The 22,855-nt window shown below is 39.1% G+C and overlaps 2 protein-coding genes across 4 annotated transcripts in view; one reads left to right on the plus strand and one right to left on the minus strand.

Moving 5' to 3' along the window:
* Cpsf160 (cleavage and polyadenylation specificity factor subunit 1) overlaps positions 1 to 22,855 on the minus strand; it is a 277,975-nt gene that overhangs the window by 176,505 nt on the left and 78,615 nt on the right. For both annotated transcript variants that reach the window (XM_067151119.2, XM_067151118.2), the window contains exon 10: positions 8,990 to 9,097. In XM_067151119.2, coding sequence (XP_067007220.1) covers positions 8,990 to 9,097 — 108 coding nt within the window. The remainder of the gene's footprint in view (positions 1 to 8,989; positions 9,098 to 22,855) is intronic.
* The window catches only part of LOC136877253 (uncharacterized), a 285,454-nt gene that overhangs the window by 86,763 nt on the left and 175,836 nt on the right, over positions 1 to 22,855 (plus strand). The window lies entirely within an intron of this gene.

The raw sequence follows: 22,855 nt of genomic DNA on the forward strand, positions 1-22,855 counted from the left end.
TTCTGGCTGTAATTTTACAGCTTTAAGCCAACCCTCCTCTTTTTTTCATGCTTGGAACCAGCAACAGCAACTACTGAGCTACTCAATCCACCTAGCAGATACTGCAGGCAGGGAAGTGTGTATTATAGTATAAAATTACAATAATTTTAAATTCCTGCCATCAGGCGACAATGTTTTTGTCATTTTGTACAGAGAAATCAGTTCTGGATTAAAGTGCTGCATCTCTGGATCCACTTCCATGCCAGGCAATTTCTTCTTTGCTTACTTTTCATTCACACGTTGATACCTTTGGCGCAAGGACTCATGTTAGTTCAGTTCAGAGGGATGTTTAACATACGAATAAAAAAAAAACACTTTTATGTTTGTGAGAGTATATTAAAGACACATGATATGATTGATATGATGTGATGTGATGGATCAAATTTAATGTAACTGCACAGACTTTGAAGCAATATACCAATTATGTAAGTACTGTATATTGAAATTTAAGATTAAATTGTATTATGTACAAATAAAAACTGCTGTTCTCTCAAAATATCACAAAAGTTATAAGTATGATTATCTTCACAGTTGCTACATTTTGATTAGACATGGGAAAAGAAACAATATGAAGGCCCACACTGCAACTGTGAAACACGTGAATGTTGCGAAGTCTTGCACATTCAGTAAACAAGTGACAGAAATCCAAAGAAAAGAAAGTAGCTGCATCAGAAACAATGTTTGCTTTCTATACATAAAACATCACTGTTCATACAAATCCACGATATGTACAAACACATTGATTCTGAAAATGTTTGGAGACTCTAAAACTCCAAAAACATTTTCAGATGCCGACACCAAATCTGAAGCAGTGGTAAATAATGTGATTTCACGTTGCACTGAATCTGAATCGAAGGAAAACCTGACACTATTGGTGTTAATACAGATGCTAGCAATCATAAATAGCATACAATGTTTCCAATTACAGTAAAATGCCATTATAACGAATGCCAGTTTAGCGAAATGTTCACAATAGTGACATTATTTTTAAGCCCCTGTATTTCACTGTAACGAATTTCAAACTTTCAGTATAATGAATTACAATGTAGCCTTTTTGTTTATATTTAACATCTTTTTCCTTCAACATATAATTGAAATTCATCCTGTTTTAATCGCCGCATATTTCGCACATCATGTCTCTAAACAGCTAGTACCAGGCGGCACACACTATACAACACAGGCGAAACTACCCCATAACAAATCAAGGGAAGGTAAGCAAACACATTACAATTCTGACGAGCAAGTTGCCTACCCAACAACAGGTGAAGATTATCTTATTCAGTTTTGGTGTACCAGTACTGAACGTCATGATGTAGGAGTAATTTCTTGTACATAAAATGCACATTAAAGCCAATTAAAAAAAGGTCTTCAAATATCGGGGTGTGCAGATTGGATTACAGTATTCACGTTTACAAGATATGGTTCAGGTAGCCACTTTCCATACATGTACGCGATTGGTCGAGCTAGATATCGATTTCAAAGTAACCAATACATAAGAAGTAATGCTATTGGCTGGGTAGGAACACCATATTTACAATCAATCTGGCGCGAACCGAAGTAGCCGAGGGTTCTTTTGTTTGTTGTCGGTTAATAGGAATCTATCTACTATATTTTCTGAAGTACTGTCTTCATAATGGATTTTACATACCAATTATTACGTGGATAATTCTTATTGGAGTAATCATCAAGCAATCGTTGTATGTTGAGATCTGAGATTCTCTTATAAAATAATATTTTGGGTTATGCGAATAAGTCTTCATAAGAGAAATACTTTATTAAATCGTGTTGATATAATGGTGAATTTCATATGTTTTTAGGAGCAAGTCAGTCTTCTTCGATGATTCCAAGCTTGTATATTTTAAATGAAGGATAAAAAAATAAGCATGATGCGTATGTGAGATGGTGGGATACATTGAATGGTAGGGTCATCGAGATAATGGAAATGAAAGTATATGCGCCGGTTATGGTATATATAATTTCGTTGGGAAATAAGCATTATGAACAATGTAATGTAGTCTTCAAAGAATCCTAATAATGTTAATGGCGAAGGAATTGAAATAAGCGCTCATCATGCTAATATATTGAAATAATATTAAGATACAGACAAGCACCTGAAGGTTGATAATTGTATGTTCAAAGATAATATTTCCCAAAGAATACTTGCATATTGGACATGTGAATTGTCATCAGTAGTATTAACCCAAGATATGATGATGAAACTAATGTTACTTAGTTGAACAGATAATTGCGGTAGGAAGATCTTCGACACCAAGTGATATTTGCAAAACATATTATGACTGGGAATGAAATTAGAGTCATATTGTTTAATGTACAACTTAGCATTTCCTATTAAGTAGTTGTTGTTGCAGTGCACAGGTCTTGTAGATGTTATTAGTACAATTTCAGGTCTTTGAAGGAGAATCTACAGGCAGATCCAAGTGCTGTGGAGTCATGATAATCCTAAATCTTGATTGTTTTCAGTGGTATTATGTAGTCTGATGTTTATTTTATTTAGGTGCAGCGATTTGAGGATTCTATTCTATAATTATGCTGTTCTACTCTACAGTTTTGGCTATTATTTATTAGAGACCAACTACGAATTTTGTTTTGAATGTCCTTGATTATTTCATTCTTAGGTCCCACAGTGTTGTACACATTGTACTGATGAACATTCAAGTTGTTAATTAGGGTTTCACTGATTTACGTGACGATTTCGACATTACTTTAATAGAATATCGGAGGACAAGGTTTTGATCAACAAATGATAACATGTGAATGAACGAGTCTTTCCTTTATTTTCTTGTCGGTGAAAATAATGAATAATGTAAATAATCACATTGTGAATTAAATGGTTAAGCCTTCAGCAATTTTCAAGTTGAAATGAACTAATTATCTGATCTGATAATTTAATGTTAGATTGACTACCGATATGTCCATTTGATTATGAAATACTGTAGCACTTTACGAGCGAAAGATACAACAACCAACAAAAGCATATTAATATTAATTTTTTTATCACATTCAATTTTTGTTCATCCAATCACGTTGTTACGCTACAATTGTTATTGTTAATTATATTTCATCACAGAATTGATTTGATTAAATTGGAACATCCTTTAAAATAAAATTTTTCGGTATTGTCATTTATAGACTAAGGATTAGTATAGCCTCAAATACTCGTAAGATGCAAATTCTTATGGTGTCAACAAAAACTTGATGATGAACGCTATGAGCTGTAACCAGTACTCAAATGAACTTGCACGCCCGCAAGTAGATTTTCATGGATCACGGGTGAGAAAAAGCCGAGGCACACCCACAGCACTTCTTCGAACCATTAATCAGAATCACTTATGAACGGTTACAACATGTTAATATATCCCCTTAATACATTATTTTCTATTCCCATTTACAATGACCATATTTTCGCTGTACCCTTTGTTAGAGAATTAGGTTTTCTTCATATTTCATGATCTTCTCTTCTTCATCCGTTCCCTTTTCCAGATTCTCTCTGGGTAGGGTAGTGTAGCAAAGCCCTCCACCTTACTCGATCTATCCACCACTCCTCTTCTAGTACTTTATTGCTATCCTCATTCTAGGCTGCCCCCTCGGCCTCTTTACAGTTTCTGTATCCATGAATGTTCTCTTTGGTATTCTCTCTCCTGGCATTCTCATCATGTGTCCAAACCATTTGAGCTTTGCTATATCAATTTCTTCTTGAAGTTTACACACTCCCATGCTTCTCATTATTTCCTCATTTCGTATTCTATCTCGTCTTCTCTTTTCCTCTATGCTCATCAACAGCCCCATGCAGCTGCTTGTATCTTACTTTGGTTCCGCTTATGCTAAAGCATAGGTCAGTATAGGTTTATAATAGGATGAGTACAAAACCTTCTTGCATTTCATTGGCACATCTTTATTCCATACAATGTCTCTTACACACTGGTAGAAACTTGCAGACTGCTGTATTCTTTCATGATATAAATACAAAATTTGGCATATGAAAACCACAATGAGATGTTGCTTCATAATCTCTGATACTACTGATAACATAGATGACATTTAGTGTTTTTGACAATGTAGAACTGGTTTGAGCTATGATGCAACACGGAAGTGATAGCTGACGCATCTCTCTCCCCCCCCCCCTTTGTTTCTGCCATACGCTTCTTTTCATGCTTTCTTGAACTTCGCACAGCACTATGTCCATTCCCTACATTATTTATTGAATTACTGGTAGACTGAAGTTCACTTTTGCTTCCATTTTAAATTAGAAATTTAGGTTAGTGTGGTATGCAGAACCATACATATACAATGGCAGAACTTACGGATTTACATCTATATTCCTTGTAAAGCTTCTCTTAATCCAGTCACTACATTGTTCTTTGAATCATTAGTACATACAGTATGCAGAAATTTTTTTTTCAGTTCAATGTTTCCAGAAATGTAAGCTAGCGAACAAGTTATTGTTTTGTTCTTGTCAGTGTCACCAATACAGAATTTATTTCTCTAGATCTGGTGACTTTTTATACTGTTTTGGATTTAGAAATGGTATGATGCAAGTTTGCTCACCTGATTCATTTTGTTTGTGAATTTCAGTGATGTGATAAAAGTTTACTCGGTGTGTTGTTAAAATGTGGTTTTTTTATGTTTGTCTTAATGGATACGACAAAAGTATGAAAGATAACAAGTTGAAATATATTCAAGACATGGACTGTAATGTCCACATGAAGCATGTGGATATGGTGTGGAGGTGGAAATTCCTCTGTCTTCAATGAATATGATACTCAGCAAAAAAGAAAGAAACAGAACATGCATTTGAAGAAGTGGTGAATAGCAAAAGTAAATGTTTTATTAGAGGGACAGTTTCCTAAACTAGAAAGAGTATTATTGAAGTGATCAAGCAAGACCATGCTTTGAACATACCAATTGGCAGGACTGTGGTTCAAGCACTGGCCTGTAATTTAGCATCAAATATGGACATCACTGACTATTTTTTAAATTTTTTTTTGCTAGGAGCTTTACGTTGCACCGACACAGATAGGTCTTATGGCGACGATGGGATAGGAAAGGCCTAGGAGTTGGAAGGAAGCGGCCGTGGCCTTAATTAAGGTACAGCCCTGACATTTGCCTGGTGTGAAAATGGGAAACCACGGAAAACCATTTTCAGGGCTGCCGATAGTAGGATTCGAACCTACTATCTCCCGGATGCAAGCTCATAGCTGCACGCCTCTACGCGCATGGCTAACTCGCCCGGTATCACTGACTTTAAAGCTTCGAATGGTTGGATTGTGAGGTTAAAGAATTAGCATCAGCTGGTGTACAGATGTGTGCAAGGCAAGGCTGCTAGCATAAATATTGACACAATAGAAGCATGGAAAAGTGTGACAATCCTCAGCATCTCAAAAAGTACTGTCCTCATGATGTTTTCAAGGCAGACGAAACAGGCCTGTTTTTTTTTCCTCTTACTCGACTAAACCCTGGAATTTAAAGGAGAAAAAATATCATGGAGGAAAGTTGAGTAAAGAGAGATTGACAGTCCCAATGAGCTGCAATGAAACTGGAATGGAAATGTTGGTTCCGCTGGTAAATGGAAAAGTGGGCACAGTGCTTTAAAAATGTCCTGACATTTCCTTGCAAGTACATACCCAATGCAAAAGCTTGAGTAACAACATACTGCACTATATGAACAATATACATGCGTGCTGGATTCAAAAATGGGTGCTCAGAACAGGAAAATCTTGCCATTTACTGACACGCCATATCTACAGAATGTGAATTCCCCCCACCAGCTAATTGCACTGGTTACCTGCAGCCACTTGATCAGGACATCATGAAAAAAAAAAAAAAAAAAAAAAATATAGGAAGCAGTCTGTTGGAAGTGGTTGGCATCTCTTCAAACCACTACGAGGAAAACAACAGTACTGGAAGCAACGCATTTTCTAAAATCTGCATGGGATTCAGTTGAACCGAACACCATCAAGAACTGCTTTAACATGGCTAGTTTCTGTCGTGTTGTTGCAGATGACATCACGCGTGTAGACAGAAACCTTATGGCAGCTGATGAATGGCAGCAAATAGCGGAAAAAGAGGACGACATACGCTTTGATGCTTTGCGATGACAGTGTTGTGGTCTGCCAGTATATGACGACTGATGAAATTCTCGATCAGCAGATGATCGATAAGTGTCAGGAGGAAAGTGAAGAAGAGGGCGAACCAGAACGCACACCAGTGCCTACACTTTCAAAAGTGCTAGAAGCAATAGATACAGTGCGATGATACATCACAAGTTTTTTTTTTTTTTTTTTTTTTTTGTACAACCCCAGCATTTGCCTGGTGTGAAAATGGGGAAACAACAGAAAACCATCTTCAAGGCTGCTGACATCACAGGTTTGGTTGTTGATGATGACGATGATGACATGGCTTTAATGATGAAGATGGATTCAATTCTACACAAACTTGGACAAAAGAAAAGGCAATCCACTCTGGATATGTTTTTCAGTGATGTGTAATATGCAGTAGTTGGAATACATTATAGCACACAAGTAATTAATTTTCATTTTTATATCTTTATGTAATCCCCGCGTAAAACCACACTGTAATACCCAGTAAGCTGTTGCTCCTAGGAGCCTAACATCAATCTTGCAACCTCTTGTGGTTTCCATAAATAAATCATTTAAGAACAATTTATGTAGTTTTCACAAGTGGGCGAGGAAAGATGACCATGAATTGATTCCTGGAGGGAAAATTTAAGTGTCCGTCATTGGAACTTATTTGTTCTTGGGTGTTTCAAAGTAGGAATCTCAAATCTTATGAGACAATTATTAACAGTTTCAAGAAGATAAGAATTTCCAATGCACTAGATGGTACCGAGGATTAACTGTGGAATGGCGGGGATACTGATACGAGTGGAAGAGAGGAGGAGAGCGCGTAAGACACTGGCAGCAACAAATGTAGCAGAGAACCTTCTGATGCAGATGAATAAAAAAAGTTTCTGCAAGTTATTTCACAATATGCATGAAATTTTCTCAAATGTGGTACTTAACTCTTACAGTGCCAAGATGCCGATGTATCGGCACTTACAATCCGTACGAAAAATGCCATGATGCCGATTCGATCGGCACCCTCTTGTAAGTGGTGTAGTTATGCAGTAAGGCGCTAGATTGCGCTACAAATCAAGTAGAAAGAAGGAAGAATGTTTGTAATTCCTTCCCATGTCATTAGATGGCACTGACATAGCTTCATTTCTGCTGGTTTACTCATCAATTGTGAGTGTATGATCTGTGAGCGCTTGACGTCTCTGATCCAATATGGCAGCCTCCTTGTTTGTTTATGTCCGCGTGTTGTGATTTTTTTCAATCATTTTATGTTCTTATTGACGCATTTGAGTTCTTTATCCTAATATATTAAGTTTATTATTATTTCTACTGTAGTTATAATTACATAGCAATTTATTTAGGTCGTAAAGTTGTAAATAGTACATTTATCACAACAAGGCTTGTCGTCACGTGGGCCTATTTCGGGAGAAGAAATTGAGGAATTTTTGGGTTGCTTTGAAGATGTAAGCAACTGTAATTTTAGTAAACGTGATGATTATGATGTTTCTGGGTCTTCAGATAGCGCACCAGAGAATGATGGATCCGTGCCACAACATTTCGTGCAATGCCAAAGAATTTTCGTGACAGTGCTAATGAAAATGATAGTGACAGCGAATTAGATGACTGTTGGACTGAATGCATATTCCCTGCGAGTAATGTTGTCCATCCCCACCATTTTTATGAAATCCCAGGGCCAAGAAATGTAGGCCTACCTCAACCTGATGCTCCACCCATAGAATATTTCAATCTGTTTTGTACACTTTGATTCCTGACACTATTAGTTGATTTTGTATGTTGCTCTAATCTTCTGAACTGCTCTGTAGTAGCAAATACTGCTACTGGACACAGTTCTCTCAAATAATTACTATTACTCTCCCAAAATTCATAAAATATCCAATCATTGACAGGTTACACTGTTGGTGTCTTCCCCTCCATATGTTCAATGTTTTTGGAAATTAGTTTATAAATTGGAAAGTAGACCTACATTAACAATATAAATTAGTACATATGATCCCAGACAAGAGTTAAGATTAAATATCTTCACTTAGTCACTTTGTACGTAGTGTAAAATGTGCTAATTAATTTCAAATTATGATTTTTCCTTTTAAAAAATAAAAAAAGAATAACATTTTTGCACAGTATTCCACGAAATTTTGTTTTTGAAATGCAAGTCACATGTTTATATTCCTTGGAATATATCAAGCTCACATACCAAATTTCACCTCCATATCTTTTAAACTGAGACTTAAATAATTCCTTTTATACAGTGATGCAAAATCCCTTGAAACATGCTTGGCATTCTATGCATATGATTCCCTATTATGGGTCGGCATCCAAAGGGTTAAACACATGTGTGTTGCAAGAAGTTACACTTGCCTTTTAACTTTTAGACCTATACCAATCATCTTTCCATGGACTGGTCCAGAAGTCAGATGATTAACTCCAGTATATATATGTACATGTGATTCAACAATCTGTTTAGTCAATAAAGAAATGTGTTTCATTCAATACTACCACAGAAAATAATAATGCATGTTATAGTTCCAGCATGCCAAACTAAACTTCCCTTCTCCTTTCTCTTCCGCTACAAATCATGCAACTTGGTTTTCCTTGTTCACACCCTCCCTAATACCTGGAAGCCGATCAATGAATGTTGACAAGGCCAACTGTTACCAATTAAAGTTGAGAGAGAAGAAAAAGAAAAGGAAGAAAAGGCAATAAAACGGCAGCAATTATATGATGAAATACGGTACCTCTGCCACCTGAACAATAGTAAATTACATCCAGGAGTCTAGCACAGTATTAGCAGTTATTCTCACTATAGGCTCTTAATACAATGAGGTTGTCAAATAAAATACCTGTATTATAAACTTGTTGTAGCCCAAGTTTCCAGCATAGACAGTGGGACCTTGAGTGCTGAAGCCTGAGTTATCAACTTCATTTATCTCCAAACCGGTCTGGAGGATCTGAAATAAGACAGGAACTTGAACCTTGTGGCCTTCTACTGTAAGTTAACATAAACTTGACACTAAATGTGAAACCTTACCTAGTTCTCCCAAATAATATAACAGTTTGACTTATATTATTTTCTAAATATTAGGTTACATTTTCTGTAATCAATCATAACATTATCAGCTTGTACAACTTTCAGTTATCTGTTTGATTGTGTCAAGAATCAAAAACCAAGTCCTTATGTTGCACCAATTAACATACAACTCAACTGTCACCAGAAAGAAGATTTATATGTATAAATTAATTTGATTTAGAAAATCATCTCAAATTATGTTATACAATAAACAGAGGTATGAGAATATTGCCATGGCAAAAAGTGCTATGGAAATAAAAAGCCTGACTTCTGTGAATATTTTTTAAGTTTCTTTTACATCTCATCATAGTTGTAAACCATTTTTGTGAATTAATATTGAAAGTGGGTAAGTTATTACAATGATAAACTGCATTTTCAGCAAAATAGAAGTGATATCGAAGGATGTGTAATCTCTTTTTAAAATTTTCAGAACCGGGCGAGTTGGCCGTGCGGTTAGGAGCCCGCAGCTGGGAGCTCACATCCGGGAGATAGTGAGTACAAACCCCACTGTCGGCAGCCCTGAAGATGGTTTTCCCTGGCTTCCCATTTTCACACCAGGCAACTGCTGGGGCTGTACCTCAATTAAGACCACGGCCGCTTCCTTCCCATTCCTAGGCCTTTCCTGTCCCATCGTCGCCATAAGACCTATCTGTGTCGGTGCAACGTAAAGCAACTAGCAAAAAAAAAAAAAGAAATAAACAATAATAATTACAGACTTTATGTTCGTTACATGCTTTGTGGCCAGAAACTTTCTCTTGAAGTCAACTCCCAGCTGATAAACCATATACTACGCACACGCAATGTTGTTCCCTGCTTCCATCAACTACAGAGCACAGGGTGGTCTTCCTTGCGAGGACACCAATTGATCTGTGAAACTTTTAGTGACACTTGGTTTTACGGGGTTGGGGAGTAAGGAGGGAGCTATCCCGTTTCCAGTAATACTGCCAACTGAATGGAAATGAAATCTGATCGATAGTATGATTGATCAATAGGAATTTTCTAAACCTTTATTATCTTAAGCCATCAACTGTGGCAGGCACACATTATATAACATTTCTCGATGCGAATCTTGGCTTGGCTTTGCTGTGTAAACAACAACAGTACTAGTACGTAAGTATACGCCAGATGTCTCACGGCGATTCATAGTTTGTGTGTCAAAGGTTACCAATACGAATCTCGAAGATAACTGAGGTTCACCGATTCAGCACTAGGGAGCCAAAGTACAGTATTCGTCAAAATATACGGTACTGGAAATTATGTTAGTCTTATTGCCATTAACTTAATATCGAGATGATAGTGTAAATGTTAAAAATGTGCTCCATTGCGCTGTAGGCAGTGTTCATAATGATCACGCAGATTTTCCAACATATTCTGGAACATAGGTTGCTGCAGAGTCCCGAAGAACGAGACGATCTGATGTATTTTTTTTTGCTAGGGGCTTTACGTCGCACCGACACAGATAGGTCTTATGGCGACGATGGGATAGGAAAGGCTGGGGAGTTGGAAGGAAGCGGCCGTGGCCTTAATTAAGGTACAGCCCCAGCATTTGCCTGGTGTGAAAATGGGAAACCACGGAAAACCATTTTCAGGGCTGCCGATAGTGGGATTCGAACCTACTATCTCCCGGATGCAAGCTCACACGATCTGATGTAATGCAGGCATAGTTTTGGATGGATCTGGACAATTGAAAATTTGCTCCTTTAACATTCCCTAGATGTAAGCATCAGGTGGTGTCAGATTGGGGGAATGTGATGGGTAAGGGAACTCAGTCCCGCGGGAAATAACTCGTCCTGGAAAGGTTTCTTTGCAAAGCCATAGTCTGTCGAGCGGTATGGCAGATCGCCCTGTCTTGTTGGAACCACTGTCTATTCATATGCATGTTCCTGGCACGACAAAACCTTCTTAGGTCCTGAATAAATGGCCTGATCACTATGTTCCTACAGCGTTCCTGGTTAACAGTAAGAGGTGCACCATCATCATTCTCTATGAAATACGGACCTAGCTCACCGTTTCCTGACACTGCACACCAAACCATCACACACACACTTCGTAGCGGTTTCTGGACTATAGTGTCCGGCCTCTCGAAGCCAAGAAAGCGAGTTGTTTGGCGATTGATAAAACCGTCCAAGTGAATGTGACTATCATCGGAGAACCATGCGATGAACAAGAAATCGGGATCCTCGTGCACCATGGCCAAAAATCGTGAACAATATTCCACCCTGACATGCCTATCGTGTTCCGTCAATCGTTGCCCAACTTGTACTCGGTACGGAAATCCACCTACGTCTTTAAACAATCGTCGAAGTGACGTAGGGCTGATGTTTAATTTCAGGGCTGTTCACTGAAGACTTTGCTTTGGAGACTGCAACATCTGAGTGAGGACACGTCCATGATTTTCATTTGTGGACACAGTTTCTGTCCTACCAGACCTTCCCTTGCATTGACACAATACACTACCCGTACGACAAAATTTTTTAACATTAGATAGTATAACTGTGTTGCTAAGTGCTGGCTTATTGAAGTGTTCACGATATTGTTCCGCCACTAACTTGAAACTCTGCCCACCTTGATAACCGTTCCCGTACGAGCGAAAATAATACTCCAATATAAACACTTTTTCCTCCGTCGCGAGACCCATTGTCACTTCCAATCACAGAGCACTATGTTCTTTACACAACTAACAATTCATCATGGCGATGTAACAACATGCAAACGCTCAGGTGTGTGCATGCACACTGCGCGAAAATGAGTACTGTATATTTTGGCGCATACCGTATCACTGAAAGTTTCGCGGATAATACAAAGGCGCATACAGTTCATAATATTAAATTATTGTTGACTTTTCAGTCACAATAATTGGAAATTGTTGTTAAATTTGAAAACAAACATTCATTTGGTGCTATACCAGAAAGTAATGAATGAAGAAACTGCTGAAATTCATTTATTTTACATTGCACTGACACAGGTTTTATGGTGACAATGGGATAGAAAAGGACTAGGACTAAGGAGTGTTTGGACCTTAAACTGCAGTATAGCGTAGTGGAGCACGCTGTTGCCAAATCAATTTGTAGAGACCACACTCGAGTGTGGCTTAAGCCGGTTGTCACAGTTCCACATTTATTGTTTAAAATTTCATTCTTGAACAGATAACTGAAGAATGGTAAATCACATACAAGATACCTTAATAATTGTCACCGCTCTCAGATAGCAGACATACACCTATGATTACTGCAAAGCCTGATGTTCCATGAACTGGATTCTGGAGATGATGTTGAGGATGATGGTGTGGACGATGATGAAGAAAGTCATTAAAAACTGTTCATTGTCAACGTCCAGCAATTAGTATGCTTTCGACATTTCATTTCCTACTTCTTTTACATGGTTCACCTATTTTTCCCAATTACCCACTGTAATATTCTGATCAATATTCTAATCAGCCATACCATTTTTCTTTAATGACGCATTATGATGCCAGAAGTAGTTTTTCACCAGGGCCCACACCATCTCAATAGGTTTTTACTCGCAGTGATAAGGCAGGAGACGTAGAATCTGCCAACCTGCCGCTTTTACCATCTATCCTCTGCTTATCGTACTGGGCACTATGTTGAGAAACAATGTGCACCTATTCTGTCTTCACCATCCCTTTCTTAAAAGTGGTTTGTTGTGTGGGTTACTGTAGTAATGTCCTAGTTCATGAACCACGGGCAACAGCTGAGTGGGTAGGGGCACCAGACTATCACATAACTGACTTTAAATTCAAGAAATCAGTTATGAGTGTGCAGGCCTTCCGGAATTTTTCAATGATCTGTAGTGAACTAAGTATCTCTAGGCCTATGATAGTGAAATCTGTAGGCAGATGAATAAGGGTAGAGAACCTCCAGGGCAACAAAATTAAACAGAAGTACACTGACTTAGCAAATGTCATGGGATAGTCACCTAATAGCATGTGGGGCCTACTCTGGCCCTGTGAACTGCAGAGAGAAGCCATGGAAGTGAGTCAACAAGTCCCTAGTAGTCCTCTGGACGCAGCTGACACCTAATCGTTTGCAGAGCGGCCGCCAATGCTGGTCTGTTCGTGGGTGCAGGATCCATGGCACGGAGCCTGTGTTTCAGGATATCCCAGATATGCTCGACAGGGTTCATATCGGGGCTCTTGAGTGGCCATGGCAGTCATTGGACCTCCGCTGCATGTTCCTGGAACCATTCCCGGGTGACGTGGGAGCGATGTGGCGGCGCGTTATCATCTTGAAACACTGCAGAACCGTTTGGGCGCTGGACGGCTAAAAATGGGTGGAGATGGTCTCCGAACAGCTCAATATACTGCGTACCATTCAAAGTCTCTTCCAGAACAACTAAGGGGCCCATTCCATACCAGGAAAATGCACCCCAGACCATAACAGAGAAACCAGCGCCCTGGACCACACCTTCGAGGCAGGCGAGATCCATCGCTTCATGTGGTCTGCGCCATACACGGTGCCTCCCATCGGCATAGTGCAGTTGAAATCGTGATTCGTCCGACCATATCACGTTACGCCATTGTTCCAGTGTCCATCCCTGGTGACTGGCGACAAATGCGCGTCGTTATGCCCGATGACGTTGGGTTAACAGTGGCTCCCGTGTGTGGCGCCGGCTCCCATACCCCGTGGAACCCATGTCACTAAGGATTGTCCACTGGGAGACGTGTCTAGCACGGCCTGTGTTGAATTGAGCCGTGATTCGTTGCACGGTTGCCCGTCTGTCACTATTGACAATCTGTCTCAGATGTCGCCAGTCACGGTCATCGAGGGTGGCTAGACGGCCGGTCGTTCGTCTGTTGTGGACGGTGACACCCGCATTCAATCATTCATGATACACCCTGGACACGGTTGATCGTGTGAAGCCAAATTCCTGCACCACTTCCGAAATCGCACTTCCCATCCGTCGGGCACGGACCATCATACCCCGTTCGAACGGTGTCAGCTCACGACAACGTTCCATGTTACACCTGTCACATGCACAGCCACTGCTCACAAGGTCACCTATACAACTGCCGCTGGCACAGGGGGCGTGTGGTGCGCAGACAACACACCTCCGCATCAGTGCTCCGCTATCCCATGACATTTGCTCAGTCAGTGTACATAAACATGATTAGTGAAAAGTACCCAACAATACACAGTAAGCAGGTTCACAATGTAGAAAGAGAATCAGTGGCATACAGGGACACTTTAGTACAAACAGCAAGGGAAAGCTTAGGAACAACTTTATGTGAACATAGGAAAAAGCAAACATTTTGGTGGTTGATGAATAAAAAGAAAAAAAGTGCATGTCAGAAATGGCTCCAATCAGAGAATTGATAAAGACAGGAAACTGTAAGCAGATGAAAGAAACAGGGAAAGAAATAATTATTGAATCCAAGACCATGTTGTGAGAAGATTTTGGTAATAATCTGGAAAAACTTTGTCAAACTGCAGGAAAACCGTTAATTCTTCTTCTTCTTCTTCTTCTTCTTCTTGTACCATATCCTGAATGGATGCTGGTGGTCATCAGAGCAATCTGTTGTTCATTCTCAGCAAGTCAGAAAAGAGTTGGGGTACTGGGTCCATGCCGTACTTGTAGATTTCTAAGCCAAGATTATTCCTTCTTCCTCTACTTCTCCTTTCTTCAATTTTACCTTGTAATATAAGCTGAAGAAGTCTATATAATTATCATTTCAAATGTTAAGGCCAAAGTTCTCTAGTTTCTTCTTCCTGATTTTGTGCATGACCTCTAGCTCTTTGTTCAGATGTTGGAGTATTTCAGCGTTATATTCTATCAACCCATCAAATTTTGAGCAGGTATTTGTAGCCCTACATCTCAAGTATCAAAGTATTTTGGTGGTGTTAGGGTCCAGGTCTCAGTACCATAAAGTAAGACAGAGAATACAGAACACCGAAGTAAATGAAGTTAATGAATATTAATAATAATTATAATAAAATTAATAATCAAAAAACAAAGTCGTGTACAAAGAGCTAGAGCCCTTCAAGTACACAGCCGAGAGACTGAAAAAAACCGTTGGACTTGATCCAGTGATGTGTCAGCTATTTTCAAGTTAACAGATTGAATGACATGTTTGCTTAGGACCATTACCTTGGTCTTTTTCCCGTTTAAACGCAGACCTGCTGCTGCACTGTGCTGGACCACACAGTTTAATAATGTTTATAGATCTTCAGCACTTGTTGCAGGCAAAATATTATCATCTTCATATAGCAGATTATTTATTGCGATCCCATCGACAATAATGTCTTGCAATAATTCAGATGTCTCTACCATCCAGGCCAATATCATGAAGGATATGCAGCATTGTTTCAAGCTTACAAAGGTCGAAACCTTTTTCATTGATAAAACAAGCAAATACATCCACAGACTCTACACATCTTTGCACCAAAAGATGCATCCCCGGCAATGAATTTCTGGTGCCAAGTCCATTACAAAATCCAAACTGGGTACTATCTGTCTATATATGATTGACATTTATATATTCCTGCATGCATCACTTTTAGGAAGATTTTGAGATCATGGCTCATTAGGCTTCTGATTCTATAATTCCCATGAGATTCAGCCATTTTTTCTTTGAAATAAGCATGAAAGTATGTGACAGTAGACTGTACAACCTGTGTCTGTCTGGCCGAGGGTCAGGTGGCTAATACCAAACCTGGCAAACTAAGGATGAACCAACGATTACAGGCAGAGTAGACCCAGTAAGTCAACAGGAGAGTAATTGGTGTCCGCTTTCAAAACTAAAACAATAGAATTCAAGTCCTGAATATGACAACATCCTTACATAATTTTGCTAGGTATGATGGCTGGTAGCCCGATGAAAATCAGCGAAGATATCATAGAGAAAAATCTACATGAAAAAGAATAAAACAAAAATTGGAACATTGAATATTATAACCCTGAAAGGAAAATGTGAAGAACTAGTGGACCTCATGGAAAGGAGAAAGTTTGATATTCTAGAATTGAGTGAGACAAAAAGGAAGAAAAACAAGGTGTAAAATCATTGAGGAAGGGTTATAAAATCTATTGGCATGAACATGAAAAGGAATTCCGTAATGGCGTAGCTTTTGTCATTAGTAAGAACACTGACATAGTGTCGGATGTACAACATGTCAATGATAGAATAATTAAGCTAAGATGGAAAATGGGGAAAAAGGTCCTAACCGCATTCCAAGTACATGCCCCTCAATCTGGGTGTACTCAAGAGGATGAACTCCTGGATGAACTACAGGAGCATATCACAGAGAATAATATAATCGTGATGAGAGATTTGAATGCCCAAGTTTGTGTTGATGTAACAGGGTATGAAAATGTTATTGACCCAAATGGTTTTGGAAAAAGGAACCAAGAAGGTGAAGATCTGCTGGAGTTCTGTTTAAGACTTCATAATTAAGAATACCTTTTTTCAGAAAAGACCCAGCCATAAAGTAAAAAGATACAGCTGGGACGGACAGCAGAAATCTTTAATCGATTATATTATCTCTGACAAGGAAGCCGGTTCGTTTATCACCGATGTGAAAGTATTGCCAGGAGAAAGCTTGGACAGTGATCACAGATTACTGATGGCAACCTTTAGAAACATCCCAGTGAAAAATGTGAAGACCAGGCGAAAACCCAAAATAAGGATGCGGAAATTGGATGAACCTGAAAAAAAAAAAAGGAAGAATGCCAAAGAAGGATCCATGACCAGCTCCCGACAGATGAGACAGAAACGGGAGAAAAGGAATGGACCTGATTCAAGAAAATGCTTGTGGGCGCAGCTGTTGATATTGTAGGAAAAACAAGTTGTATACCAAAAGAAAGGAAACTTCTTGGAGGAATGATTCTGTTCAGCAAGCCATAAAAGATAGGAATACTGCAAGACGAGAAAGGGATAAAGAGAACCTAAAAGACGGAGATAAGGATTACGTGAAACTGAGAGAACTTGAACAGAAGTATAGAGCCTTAAAACTCAGAGCAAAGAGAGTAATTAAATCTGAGAAAGAGAAAAACTGACTTGAATTTACTGACAAATTAGTAGAAGACAGTAAAGGAAATAAGAAACTTCTGTACAGAAATGTGAAAAACAAAAGAACTAATCATGTACCAATTAAAGCACTGGAAAGAGATGATGGAATTATTACGTGGAGAGAGGAAGACATTCGGGAGAAGATGAGAAGGTATTTTTCTTCCTTGTATAATGGAACAGACTCAGCAGAAACCACTGAAGAAGATTCGGAATTGGATACTGGGAACAAGGCTGGAAAAAGTGAATTATCACTGACTTGGTTTGAGACAGAAAAGGCTCTGAACACTATGAGCAAAGGCAGATCACCTGGCCTTGATGAGGTGAGCTCAGACATGATTAAAGCTGCTGGAACTCATGGACTTCAGCGGCTATTTAGTGTGATAAATGTTGTGTGGAATGAAGAAAATATCCCGACTGACTGGACTAAGAGTTGTCTGTAGTCCCCCTCTTCAAGAAAGGAAATAGACGGATATGTGGCAATTATACAGGAATCACACTCCTGTCTCATGGACTTAAGTTGATGGAGAAAGTGATGGAGAAAAGATTATGAAAGATCATTGAACCACAGCTTGAGAAAAAACAATATGGGTTTCGAAGTAACAGAACAACAACAGATCATTTTTGCTGTTAGGATGATAATGGAAAAACATAGAGAAAAGGGACAAAATGTGACCTTTGTCTTTCTGGACCTAGAAAAAGCCTATGACAGCATAATGAGGTATAAACTTTGGGATTGCTTGAGAAGGAGAAACGTTCCAGAATCTCTCATCAGTAAAGTAAAAATGTTGTACAAACACAGCCAGAGCTGTGTAAGGATAGGGAATGGCTATTCCAACTGATTTGTTACAAGTAAAGGAGTGATACAAGGCAGCACTTTGTCATCTCTACTATTTATCACAGTGATGGATGAGAGAATGAAAAGAGTGAAACAGCACATCAGGCACAGTGCATTCACGGCATTTGTATTTGCAGATGTAGTGGTAATTTGGGGAGCTCATGAGGAAGAAGTTCAAGGAAAGATTAATGCTTGGAATTGTCAAATGAGTCACTGAGAATCTAATTCACAAGAAAAAATGTTAACACAGTAAAAACTCAATGCATCGTTCCCGGAACTCCTGTTTTCCCGTATCCATCATTCAACGAGACAATTGTCATGACAGTCAACAGACAAAAGTCAGGGGCAAATATCACAGTAGACGGACAGAAATCGCAAGAAGTTAACCACTTCCAATACCTCAGTAGTGTCCTGTCTGAAGATAACCGATCAAATGCTGAAATCACAAACAGAGTTCAAAGAGGAGCTGTCCTTTACCATCAGGTTAGAAGCCTTCTCTGGGACAGCCAGATTCCAATACTCGCCAAACAAACACTTTATCAAGCTTACTTCTTGCTCATAACAACCTATGGCCTTGAAACTTGTATCTTCACAGGCAGAGATAAACGTAGACTCCAAGCTGCAGAAATGAAATTCCTCTGGACAATGCTACAATTTACCTTGCACCTTCTGAACGACAGGTAGTAGTTGACCCTGATTAAAGGTCGAAACCGGTCCCAATTGTGATTAACTTTTTTTTTTTTCCTATTGGCTTTACGTCGCACTGACACAGATAGGTCTTATGGCAACGATGGGACAGGAAAGGGCTAGGACTGGGAAGGAAGCAGCTATGGCCTTAATTAAGGTACAGCCCCAGCATTTGCCTGGTGTGAAAATGGGAAACCACGGAAAACCATCTTCAGGGCTGCCGACAGTGGGATTCGAACCCACTATCTCCCGAATACTGGATACTGGCCACACTTAAGCGACTGCAGCTATCGAGCTCAGTATGTAATTAACTTATAATGTAACCCTGCATTAATAAGTTTTCTTGTATTGAACAGGTGGAACCACAATATATTATTAATTTAATCGTAATCACCAGTGATATTACGAGTTCTCATTTGAAATACGTAAGGCTGTAATTTATCACTTGTAGGCAACGTCGCCAGAAAATACCTGCACCGCACACACTTGTCTACTAGCACGGATTTCTAAGGCAACCAGGGGTACACTGGTATCAGAACGAGCAGGCAAACGGCGACAAAATGAGCCACTGAGAATCTAATTCACAAGAAAAAATGTTAACACAGTAAAAACTCAATGTATCGTTCCTGGAACTCCTGTTTTCCCGTATCCATCATTCAACTTATTTGGTCCCAAAAATGTTCCATATAAACCAGTGTTAAATTTCCCCACATCTATCATTCCTCGAACTATCGTTGTATCGCAACGATCGTCAAAAAAGAATTGTCCTCAACCACAATTTTCCCGCATGGATTGATCGAACGTAAGAAAAGTATATGCAAAAGCTTTTTGAATTTAAAGAGAGAGCTAAACACTCTTAGCATATACAGCAGAAGTTCGCCATAGCGAGTACAGCATATAACGAGAACTGTTATAGGGACAATTTTTTTCCGTCCCTTCAAAATTCCTATATTAAACTGTGTATCGTCCTTCGGTTACAGTGAGAGCCCTATCACTGATACATCTGTTATTATGAGCGATTAAGCGCGCACGGTTTTTTCCATTACTGATATTTATGCACCCCAGTGATGATATTGCATGTGATCGATTACCTTCGGCATCATTTCCTCGCTATGTGCACTAGCGAGTTCTCTCGTCAACATTCGAAGGCGATGTCGGAGTTGATCAGTAATACCCATCGACTGCTGTTCCATAAAGAAAATTCGAAGTGGAAGAGAACATATTTTCGTAACAAATGCGTAAATAATGTGTCCAATAACGGTTGTTGATTTCAGAGGTTAGTTTATATTTTCTCGCAACTGTTCTCTAAAGAAAATACAAAATGAAAAAGAATAACATGTTTTCGTAATAAATGGGTAAATAACATGGCAGATAGCGGTTGTTAACTCGTTAAAAATAAACACTGAAGTAAACGATATCTTAATTTTAATTTTATATACGGAAATTAAGTAAGAATGTGATACACCTCAAGATATGGCAGAGTACATCACTGATTTTGGAGGATATTTCATATCTTTTCGCATCTAGTTAAATTTCGGAGTCTATTTATCTGTAATTTTTTTGTGAGGAGGTTATCATTTCTCTACATGCGTTTCAAATATGTTTTTATGATATATATACGGTTACACCGTTTGAAGATGAAAACTGAAGTGTTTGCGGCAGAAACCTCTGGAGTGATACCGTATTTCTCCGAATCCAGGACGTTTTTCCTCAGTATCTCATGCAAAAACTCAAGTGTTGTCTTGCATTCATGGCCTAACAGCAAGTTAATGGATACCACTGGCAACTACCACGGTAGCCATGCTGCTTCTTTTCACACGCGCACGCACACACAAAACTCGGTGACAAACGACTGCCTCTTTACTATACATCGCTAGCCGCGACAACCGGTTGTATAGTGCCTGTGTGTAACGTCGCTGGATCTCAGGAAATAGTGAAGAGAGAATGGCGTTCTATTAGCCTCTACAAAAACATTTCTCAAATCTTCAGAATGGCATTAAAACATGCCAACCTCCGAATTCTTAGAAAGGCCATGGCTACTCAGTGGCAGAGTTATAACATGTCTATTGTACATAATGCACAGTAAAATTTTTATAGACAGCAGGAATATTTTTGTGATGGATAGTTGTACTGTAAAGATACGTGGAAAAGGTATTGCCGGCAAATTTTCAATGGGTTCTTGTCGGTATTATGATGACAACTTTAAGTTAATGGTTATTAAACGCTCGGAAATGTAGAATAGCTGCAAGAAAATACGGCATAGGCCTAACTAAAGTCAAAATTTGGTGTTAGCGTGAAGACAAATAGCTAAAAAAATGCGTACCGTACAAAAATGCATTCAGTGGTCCGCAACAAGGATGCTTTAAAGAAGTCGAAGATGAAATTGTGAGGTATGTGCACGAAAAATACAAGGGCGGAATGGCCATACCGTGGCGCAATAAACTCGTTCATTGATTTTCAACGTCCGCGATTATGCCTATACATCGCTAGCCGCTGAATTTGGCCGAACCCGGCAAGCGAGACGTGTGTGTAGCGGTAGCCGGTTATATCTGACGCTAAGTAAAAGTAAGTTTTATAGACAGCAAGAATAATTTCCTGATGGATCGTCGTATTGTAGAGACACATGGAATAGGTATTGCCGGCAAATTTTCAACGGGTTCTCTTCGGTATTACGATGCCAATTTTAAATTAATAGTCCTTAACCCTGCGGAATAATAATTGTGCAGCCGCAAAAAAATACGGCATGACGAAAGTTAATGTTCGGCGCCCAAAAATGCATAGGCCTACTGTACGACAAAGGCATTCATATGATTTTACAAATTACTTTCTGAGCCTGATTAAAATTTTTTGAGGGAAAAAGTTGGGTTCATCTTGAGTTCGGAGAAATAAGGTAATATATTTCTTCAGAATGAAATTAAACATACACTTTCACGTAGTATCGGATTTCGAAAAATAACAGGTAAGCCGTAGTGTGGATATCTACGGAAACGCAAGTTTTGAACGAACTGATTGCCATTTCATACCAATTTTAATGTGCATGGGGGGTTTTCCGACTTTTATACAAAAATCGGATATAATGACAATCCGTTATAGCGAGTAAATTTTTTGCTGTTATGAATTCTTGCTATAACGGACTTCTACTGTAATAGTGTCAACCTGTTATGCGAGAATGTAGGAGTGAATACGAGTTGCTAGTCTTGAGCAAGGATCTCGTAGGCTCGAGTACTGTGCGGAGTGCTGTGCACAGGTTATTCATGAGCAACCTCACTACGAGCCTCCTGGCGCCAACATTTCTCCTCCACCCACAGACTGGCCCCTAGAAGTAATCTTATTTACGAGAATTAAAACGGAGGCACTGTAAAACTCAAATTTGCCACGATTTTCTGTGTTGTTATTGGCTGGCTAGGGCTGCTGGCTTCGTTGAAAATGAGAAATTAGCGGTTTAAAATAGTCATGGCGTGCGCCGGGTACGTTTTAATTAGTCACTGGGTTCTTAATCGTGTTGTCCTGATGTGTGTAGTATGCTAGAGGCATGTTGACCACTTTGTTGCCCCATGCCCAGTTGTCTTGTTACAAGCTGGTCCTAACCAATCCAGACCAGTAATCTTTTCACTAGCCTGGTCTTGAAACTAATTCCCTTAGTTGGCAGCATCGCTTAGCCTGCTGTGACATCAGCCTTGTCCTTAGGCACTTTGTAAAATACTAAACTAACAGAGAACACTGTTCTAGAAATCAGCTGTTAGTTTAGTATTTACAAAGTGCCTAAGGACAAACTTTTAAAGGAATGCTTTTTACTCTTTAAGGCCAATCGTACATACTGTATAGCTGTATGAGTTTTGCCCTATAAGAAAGATTTTTATCAAAACTGGGTGTTACAATTAGTTTAATAATAGTTATATCAAATCGATAACGCAAAGAGCTCTAAATTTAAAAATGTATATAAATGTCTCATGACGTGTCTTTAAGCCCACAAAGATTAATCTAGTCTCTGTATTTTAATCACATTTTAAGTCACATACGTAATGGTAAATATATACAACCTAGTTTAGAATGCTCTGTTCATGTTCTTACACTGGTACAAATATTTCATATAG

Source organism: Anabrus simplex, chromosome 7 (genome assembly GCF_040414725.1).
Source record: "Anabrus simplex isolate iqAnaSimp1 chromosome 7, ASM4041472v1, whole genome shotgun sequence".
Lineage (NCBI taxonomy): Eukaryota > Metazoa > Arthropoda > Insecta > Orthoptera > Tettigoniidae > Anabrus > Anabrus simplex.